Source organism: Helianthus annuus, unplaced genomic scaffold, assembly GCF_002127325.2.
Source record: "Helianthus annuus cultivar XRQ/B unplaced genomic scaffold, HanXRQr2.0-SUNRISE HanXRQChr00c006, whole genome shotgun sequence".
NCBI classification, from domain to species: Eukaryota; Viridiplantae; Streptophyta; class Magnoliopsida; order Asterales; family Asteraceae; genus Helianthus; species Helianthus annuus.
Genome location: NW_023395522.1, coordinates 24098 through 33766, shown reverse-complemented (window position 1 = coordinate 33766; position 9669 = coordinate 24098). Strand labels below are relative to the sequence as shown.

General features: G+C 37.5%; 1 protein-coding gene and 1 pseudogene across 1 annotated transcript; one reads left to right on the top strand and one right to left on the bottom strand.

Annotated features, from left to right (window-relative positions):
• Window positions 1-420: 420 nt before the first annotated feature.
• On the top strand, window positions 421-3811 carry LOC118489705 (annotated as a pseudogene).
• A 76-nt stretch (window positions 3812-3887) lies between these two features.
• Window positions 3888-5444, bottom strand: LOC118489704 (remorin-like). The gene is made up of 4 exons (XM_035987229.1): window positions 5180-5444; window positions 4681-4731; window positions 4406-4575; window positions 3888-4102 (listed from the first exon to the last, which is right to left on the bottom strand). The coding sequence occupies exons 1-4, from the start codon at window positions 5430-5432 to the stop codon at window positions 3902-3904; spliced, it is 675 nt and encodes a 224-aa protein (XP_035843122.1). The 5' UTR covers window positions 5433-5444; the 3' UTR covers window positions 3888-3901.
• Between the last annotated feature and the right edge of the window lie 4225 nt (window positions 5445-9669).

Sequence of the window (9669 nt, the reverse complement as noted above, 5' to 3'; positions counted from 1 at the left end):
TGAATGTTTACAGCTAGCGTCTGGTAATTAACGCGTTTAATACTGCAATTATTTGCAGCGATGATTGTGTAATGTTTCGAAACGTACTTTTTTTTTTAATGTTATTGATGTGTGATGAAACGTTTTTAGGTTTTAAACTTTAATAAACTGTTTGAAAATTTTGAAATTGAGTAATTATTTGAGGCGTTTTTAATGAATTGTGGTGGAAAATTTGTGCAGTGTAAACAAATTGATGGAGTTAATGCTTGGAAAGTCAGTGATTATTGCGGTTACATTACTGACCTAGTGGTATTATAGAGTACTGATATGTTGTTTGACTGTTTCTCTCTCTAAAATAGGCGCACACGTTTTTTGAACAAGTTTTGTTTGTGTGTGTGTGTGTGTGTTGGATGAGAAAGAGGGAGAGGAAAAGGGGAGACGATGGGGCGATTACCGTGTTGCGATAAAGGTGAGGTGAAGAAAGGCGCGTGGACTCCGGAAGAAGATAAGATACTTGTTGATTATATAACGAAGAACGGTCATGCACGTGGCGTTCGTTTTCCTAAACTTGCAGGTTTGTTCTTGTTCTCTTGTTAGTTAAGCGTGCTTGGGTGGGAATCGTAGCGGGGTGGGCAAAAAAGATAATATTAGTTGATGGATGTAACATAGCACTAATGGTGTTTGTGGTTCATTGCATCCTGCCTTGAATCCCCAATCTGTTGGTGGTAATATTATCAACATAACTTTGTGTGCGTATGGTAATATAATTAATTTTGGTGTTGTAGGTTCTGACACCTTAGGTAAACGTAAATCTGACTCGATATGTTATGTTTTGTTTTGTTCACTGGAGCGATAGTGGGCCTTGACTGTGGATGAGAGTAAAACTCCACAGTAAAATGCGCTTGGGCCATAGTTGTTAATAGCGCTCATAGGTGGCGCTATAGCGAAGCACTCACGTGTCGCTATCTGGTTTTGGCGCCTCCATAGTGGGATTTTAGGTTTTTTGTTTTTTGTTTAATATAAAAATTGCGATATAATATACGTATAAATAGGATTTCAGGTGTTTTGTTTAATATACATATAAAAACAGGTGTGTTTGGTATAATATACATATAATATTCAAAAAAGTTCTTCTGGTGTATTGCTAAACATAAAATAGCGTCCGTTATTTCATTGCTAATGCTACATAGCGTATAGGTAGCTTGTCGCTATCGTCTGCTATTAACAACTATGGCTCGGGCGGGAGTGGGCAAATCCCACTTGTTCTATTATGTTTATCCACCGGAGAGATACTGGGGCATGACTGTGGGTGAGAGTAAAACTTCATAGTTAAACGTGCTCATGTGGGAGTAGTAGCAGGATGGGTGACCTTCTGGGAAATTTCCACACGGGCAATCAAAACTAATCCGCGGCTCCTTTGGACAAAGCGGCCAATATTGGTCGGTGGATGTTGGTAACTTCATCCATACATTCGAATGTATGTTGTGTGTGTATATACATATACGTACATATACATGTGCATAAACATTTCTTTAGGCTATATAGAAGAAGAAAATCATAAATCAGCATCGTTCACTATACTTTCAACATCCCAATGTTTGTTTTGCTAAAAAAAGTTATAATGAGATACTATCTTTATTGATGCATCATGGAGTGATTAATGATATGCCTGTAAGCACTAAGCATCAAAGTAGAAGCTCAATAAAATCCCAAAAGCATTTAGAATTAGACAGCAAAGTCTGTTTGTACCACATCATAATTAATACCAAATTGGTCCCGATGCAGAGAATTCATTGGACCACAAAGAGCCGTTGTTTCGGCCCATTATAGCTGTCCTGGTATGTATGTTATACCATATCATGATGATTGTGGGCAAGACCCACAGCGGCAAAATCTGTAATTTGTTAAAACTTTGGTCCTTACTGAGCCACGGTTATCACATGATAAATGTTAAGATTGATCCAGGATTAACGTTTAACCGAGGTAGATTAAGAAAAAAGTTAATCTCCCTATTTTTAACTGAAACCAAAACCCGACCTGAATCCAATTAAAGAATACTTGAAAACCCGAACCTTCTATGGGTCGGTTATTGGTCACATTTTCCCTGCAAAAACCAGAAACCCAAAACCCGGAAAAAGGTGGTCTTTTTTTTTTGAGTTAAATGCCATTTTAGTCCCTGTGGTTTTGGCCATTTTGTCAATTTAGTCCAAATGTTTCATTTTTTGCCTGTGGGTCCAAAAAGGTTTCACTATTGCCATTTTAGTCCACTGAGTTAACTTCATCCATTATTTCTGTTAACGAGAAGGGCAATTCGGTCATTTTATATGTAATTCTGTTAACTAGAAGGGCAATTCGGCCATATAAAAATGAGCGAATTGCCTTTCTCGTTAACATAAGTAGTGGATGAAGTTAACCCAGTGGACTAAAATGGCAACGGTGAAACCTTTTTGGACTCACATACGAAAAATGAAACCTTTGGACTAAACTGGCAAAATGGCCCAAACCACAGGGACTAAAATGGCATTTAACTCTTTTTTTTAAAGATGTGTTTTGGTTGGAGTATCTACTGTTTTTGAACATTAAGTTTTGAGACTTTTGAACATTATAATATCATATGGTCAAATGATGTTTGAATTTTGATGATATTTTTTTATCAGTAATATGAATTTTGATAATATTATGTACAAAAAGAAACAGTTATTTTCATTGTACATCTAAACCCGGAAACCGAACAACCCGGCCCAAAGCTAAATCGAACCCGAACTTTAGATGATCCGGCCATTTTTCCCAGCCAAAAACCCAAACCTGAAAGAAAAACCCGAAGAAGCATGTTCTTTAAACCATTTATACTATATAATTGGTGAGTTCTAGCCTTGGGGACTAGTTTGGCAATGAAGGGTAAAATTGTAATTTCCTTATCCAACAGGTCTTCGACGATGTGGAAAAAGTTGTCGCTTAGGTGGACAAACTATCTTCGGCCTGATATTAAACGAGGCGCCTTCAGTTATGATGAAGAACAGAAAATCTTCCAGTTGCACGCCTTGCTCGGTAACAAGTAATATACTACTTCATCAACTCTGTTAATTTAATATTTTTTTGTTCATCAAACTGAAATTGAATTATGCAGATGGGCATCCATCGCATCACGCTTGCCAGGAAGAACAGATAACGAGATAAAAAACTACTGGAACTCCCATTTAAGAAAACGTATCCCCGACAAAGACACTGCGACCCTACAAGCCAGCTCAGCGTCCACGTCAGCGGATATAAAACCCAATCTGCTGTCAACTGCAGAACACGAGAGCGCCAGTGTGGAGGCGATGCCAGGCTGTCGATGGATCCAATCCTTCACACCTCACCACCTGGACTACCCGATTGCGACTTCTTTCTTCGTGCATGGAATTCTGAAGCCGGTGAATCATTTCCAAAAGCACACGCGATAAAAGTCGAGTCTGATTATGTGGTGGGACCCGCTTTCAACGCCAGCTCGAGTGGCGCATCTGTTGATGAAATCTGCAAGATTGAAGCTGAAGACGCAACAAACAGTGGTTCGTATTCGCCAAACTCGTATAAAGTGGATAAATCGTCGGACATAACATTGGACCTGCTGCTTGATTTTCCGAATGACGGTGAATACCTACAATATCTACAAGGTGACCCTGATGATAATAAAGCCTCTACTTGACAGGTTAATTACTATAATGCCCTCACCTTGTTAAAAATCCAGGTTAAAGACTCGTTAGGACCATGGGGTTTTATGTCTAAATTAGGAACTAAGAACAGTAGTCGAAAACTTGATGATATAAATGTCACTTTCAAACTTTTGTTACAAACAGGTTACAGTTCTTACACACAAAAGCACACAAAATGATGGAAAAACATGAATGCAAACTTTTCAGAAACATACAATTATATGAAATGTTTAGCTCGAAAACCATCGTGTTAGTTTCTTCGGAGACAATCCAGTAGCCCGACGCTTGGCGGCTAATTCCTCTGCTTTCAAAACACCTTCTCCGCGTTTAGCTTCGGTGATTGCTCTCTTTTCTTCTGCTGCTTTGTGTAAGAGAGCTATTTTGTTCTTCATCTTCTCTATGTACTTAGCCTTCTTCTTTTCCAGTTTCTCCTGTTTTCATATGTTTGAAATTCAGTAACTAAACGAGTAAATTCCGCAAATTGAAATGTTCGAAAATAATAAAAACGCGTGATTGTGACCTCAATTAGGGCTGTTCATTTTTATCAGAAACCCAACCTGAAGTTGAAACCACCCAAACCCGAAAACCGAACAACCCGACCTGAACTGGCCCGAACCCGACCAACCCAAGCTTTAAATGGTTCGGTTATCGGGTCACTTTTTCTCAGCCAAAACCCGAACAACCTGACCCGAAAACTCGAAACCCGAGAAAAAAAACCGAAGAACACCCCTAACCTCAATCTTTCTCAATTCAGCTTCTAGCTCTGCTTTCTTGCTGTTCTCCCATGCTGTAATGGCAGCTAGCTTCTTCTGGGCTCGGTTTTCGATTTTTGATATCTCACTTTCTTCCCATGCTTTGACGAGTGCATCTTTCTTCTCCGTTGCTACGCGCGCAAGAACTTCATCTAACCAAACAATCAATCGATTTTAGATCATAATCATAATCAAACTCAAAACATTTTTGGATGCTTGAATTATGATTTATGAATCATACAACACTAGTACACTACCTCTGTGCTTAGAACCTTCTTTGGGTTTCTCCTCAATTGGCTTTTCTAATTCTGACATATAAATCAAACAGTTAGAAGGCATAGTTGTTAATAGCGAATAACAACAAATAACGATAAGGTACCTATATGCTACGTAGCGATAAATAGTGTACGGCTATTTTATAAATAGCGATACACTAGAAAAGAAATTTTAAAAAAATTATATGTATGTTATATCAAAATAAGAAATTTTAAAGAATTTAAAAAAATATATATATGTATATGCTATTTTACTTGTATATTTAACTAAAACCTAAAATCCAATTATCTTAAAGCTATTTAATTTCTATTTATATTAAATAAACAAAAAATAAAAATAGTCTGTCGCTATTATCGCTATGTATCGTTACAGCCCTAATAGCAAGCCTAGACCGCTATACAGTGGCGCACTATATAGCGATTGCAACTCGCTATTGACGACTATGGTTGATAGTTGATAATGTCGAATAGCACAACTTACTTTCAACCACGGCTTCATCGGTGGGCTTTTGTTCAGGAACAGGAAGAGCTTTGTTGTCGTCCACCGCGGTCGGTGGTGGTGGCGGCTCCGCCGGACACTCGGGTTGAACCTCCACCTTGTTGACTTCTTCTGCCACCATGTCTGTTTTAGAAGAGGTTATGAAAGTGAAGGGTTTAGGTTGTGTTGGTGTGGGGTATTGGCGGTTTGTGATGGTTATATATAGTGTGCACGACTTAGAATGAGCTGGAAACATCTGCCATTTAACAGACTGTTTGTTCCTTGTGTTTGTTTATTAATCGATTTTTTCTATTGTATGTTTTCTATATATCTCGTAAAGGGCATATTTTTTAATGCTTACAAGAAATTTATAAAAATATATAAAGTTAACAAAATAGATTTATCCAACAATGATTCTTGTTAGACAGGAGTAAGAAAGATTCTATGTCGATACTTGCCAAGCAATCATGCCACCCTTTTAGTTATTAACAAAGAGAACAAACAGAAATAAACTTGTTTTATAATAAAGAAAATACAAACAAGTTTGTATTTTCTTTTTGTCTGGTTTAACAAATGAACATTAAAGATTTTATCTGTGTTCGTGTTCGTTTAGTTCATTTATGCAAAAGATTAGTGTTAGAATTTCGGATGGTAATGAGCAAGACAGTCTTCTACAAGGCAAACAATGAAGGAGAGAGATAATTTTGTTTACTAAATTTCGTATCTCCACCAATATATGTATAAATTTTGTAACAATATAAATAAATGTTAATTAGTTTTTTTTTTTTGAACATCAAATGTTAGTTAGTTGCCCCCCTCATTTCACCCACTTAAAACGTACCCACCAGCCAACCAAGCCCCAACGTGGCCATGTTTTAAGCTCATTTAAAATTTAAAATTCAATTTTATATATATATATATATATATATATATATATATATATATATATTGATTTCGAGGGACGATTAATAGTAACTGTATTTTTATAATAATATATATTTTTTATTATTTTATTATTTAATATATTATAATAGTTTATTATTATATTTACTTTTAATAACATATTTTTCTTTTTTTTAAACATCTATTTCCTTTACATTTTTTTAATAATTGTTTTTTTCTTCTTTTAACATATATTAATTTATCGAGTAATTTGATATTTTTTTAATAAGTTACGTTTATAACTTTTTTCTAAAAACTTAAGTATGTAGTTGTGCTTGATTTCTTTCCCTGACATTCCATTATAAGTTTTGTTAAAACAAGGTTATACTCAAAATAAAATATTTATTTGGTATCATAAAACGGTACGATAATAAACCAAATCGTTCTAATGGTTTGACTTTCTAAACAACATGCTTTATTTTCAAATCACGTTTGTTTTACATTATCATTTGCTCGATTTCGTCGCAACGCGTGATATAAAAAAACTAGTAAATAATTAAATATGATAAGTGATGATCATATAAAATTTGTTTTTATATAATATCTTACCATATTGCTTAATATGGAATATTGATTTACTTAATACAAACATCAACGTATGAGCAAATTACATCTCGTGTTAATTGTTTTATGAGTAAGTTACAAGTTTTGTGTTTTATGTTAACACCCTTTTTTTTAGACGGTGTCTTTTATCATGAAAGTTGACAAGTTTTGTACTTAATTTTTAAAATTTTGCACGTTATATTCTTTAGCCATAATCTAATTAAATTTTTTAGTTAAGTATGATCATGTGTCTTGCACATAAGAGTAGTTTAGTCTTTTGCCCTGTATATATAAAGGCCTGGTCTATTCGCACACGCCATTTGTCTTTTTGCACATCCAAAGCGCCGCGCTATGGCCAAAGCGGGACGCTTTGGCCATAGCGCGGCGCTTTGGATGTTTTTTTTTTTTTTTTTGGAAACAGGTGGGATGTGGGTTAGTTTGGTAGGGATTTTTGGTTGGATTAGTTTGGTAGGGATTTTTGGAGGAAAAATTTTTATTTGAGTTTTATTACATATAATTCATAGTTGTTTTATAATTACGTCATTACGTCATTATTTTTATAGAACGTATATAATATAAGTTCTTAACGTAGTTTATTTTGTTAAATTAAACGAACACGTTAAATAAAATGTACAGAAAGCCATAAGAATTAAACGTAAACAATCCAAAACCAACGTGATGTAAATAGAAGATTAACTGCAATATATATATATATATATATATATATATCAGTTTGTGCATACAAATACATAACAAAACACTAAACAAACAAACTAAGGTACTAATCCTCGTGCGGTGGGACGGTGGGAGGGGAAGTGGAGGCAACCCAGCGAGCTCTCGTAGAGCAACGAGCGTCTCGACGATCCAGTCAATGCGTGCGCCCTGGCGTCTGAGGCGCCGGTCGAAGTCCCGAGCCACCTCAAGCGCTGCCGGAGGCAGGTCAGCGTAAACGTGCTGCGGGTACTATGGTGGCTCAGGAGCTGGCTGAACTGGTGGTACCGGGATCTCCTCGACCTGCTTCTCCTGAGCCGGATCCTCGAATACAGGCTGAGCCTGAGCCTGAGCCTAAGCCTGAGGCTGAGCCTGAGGCTCGCCCTGAGGCTGATCGAGGTCCAGGCCTCACCTCAATAACAACCGGGATGACCTCCGGCTGCCAAATCAGCCCGTCACGACCCTTGAACCTCAGACCAACATCAAAGACACGGGAGATCTGCATGCTAGATACTGACGCGCGGCCCAACGTAGTCGACGGGATCGGCGCGGACAGCTCCGGGTCACTCTCGGGCACGATCCCTAGCGAGCGTGCAATGACGGTGATGTATGAGCCACCGTGCAGCTTTTCGCGAAGCTGCCGGTGGTATGCTGTGGCAAAGTGATCTGCCAGGCAGCCTGCTAGATCGCAGGTCTGGCCGCGAAGTAGGCAGTATAGAAAGAAAAGGTCACTGAGGTTGACCTTCTCCCTGCTGGTACCCCGCGGCACGATAGATGACCCGATAATATGGTGCAGGTATCGGTAAAAGGGGTCTCTAATAGTGGTGGCCTTTTGCCAGGATTTCCCAAAGGGAACCCTGGAAATGGCCCTCCAGAAACTAATAAGCGTCTGCCTGTCCATCTGCCTAACCCCCTGCGTATATAAATCAGTATCAAACTCGGGCTCTGTGTACAAACCTGTATGGACAGCAAACTCCCGCACACTCATGACAAACTGCTGACCGGCGAGACGGAATGTAACCTCGTGGACTGGAAAATCCGGGTCCTCCACGTAATCCGCCGGATGCGGCTCGTATGTAAACGTAGAAAGAAACTCGACCATAAGCTCACGGTACGAGTCCTCCATCGCTGTCTGAAAGAGGCGCGACCAAGGAGTATCTAGTCCAAGTATATCACGCGTCCGCGCAGCCTCTCCCACGGTCTCTAGCAGCTCCCAGTCTATCCCTACATGCCCCCCAATCTCCATGGTGCGCAACCTAGCGCATCTCTTCCTCGCCCGTGACCCCTGCGGAAACTGCAGGTACGGACATGCCTCCTCTCCCTCGTCTCCCACCTCTCCCTCAGCCTCCATATGCTCAATCTCGTCATCGGAGAAATCCATCCCTGCACATTTAAAAGATAATAAATAAATAATATTATTAAACAATTTAAATAATAAACAAATAACATTAAATATAAAATAATAAAAAATAATATTATTAAACAGTTTAAATCATAAACAAATAATATTAAATATAAAATAATAAACAATAATATTATTAAACAATTTAAATAATATTAAATATAAAATAATAAACAAATAATATTATTAAACAATTTAAATAATAAACAAATAATATTAAATATAAAATAATAAACAAATAATATTATTAAATAATTTAAATAATATTAAATATAAAATAATAAACAAATAATATTATTAAACAATTTAAATAATAAATAAATAATATTAAACAAATAATAGATAAATAAAAAAAATAAACATGAACCAAAGCGCCCCGCTTTGGCCTCGGCGCGACGCTTTGGTTCTTCATTTTGAAGAACAGAACCCAGCCGGATCATCAAAACCCGCCCCAATCAACACAAATTTCAACATGTACATTTAACCAAAACGATTAAGGGTGTTTGATACCTTTTAGCGGTTGAAAGCTTGAAAACGAAGATCTCCGGCTCAAGTGTGTGAAATCGCACATTTGTGTGTGTTTTTGTGTTTGTGGTTGAAAGGGGGAGAAGCTGCCCCGCTTCAGCTTAAACGATGGACCGAAGCGCCCCGCTATGGCCATAGCGCGGCGCTTTGAGGTCCAAAGCGCCTCGCTTAGGTCAAAGCGCGGCGCTTAGGGCCTTTTTTTATTTTTTTAAAATTGTTTTTAATTCACAAACGCGTCGATAATAGTCTAAATTTTATGCTTTTTCCATGATACATCATTTTTTAATATATATGGACTATACTGCAAGTTCCGGATCAAACCGGTTATGTGTGATGTCATATTCCATTATATCGTATCATTTTGGTTTGA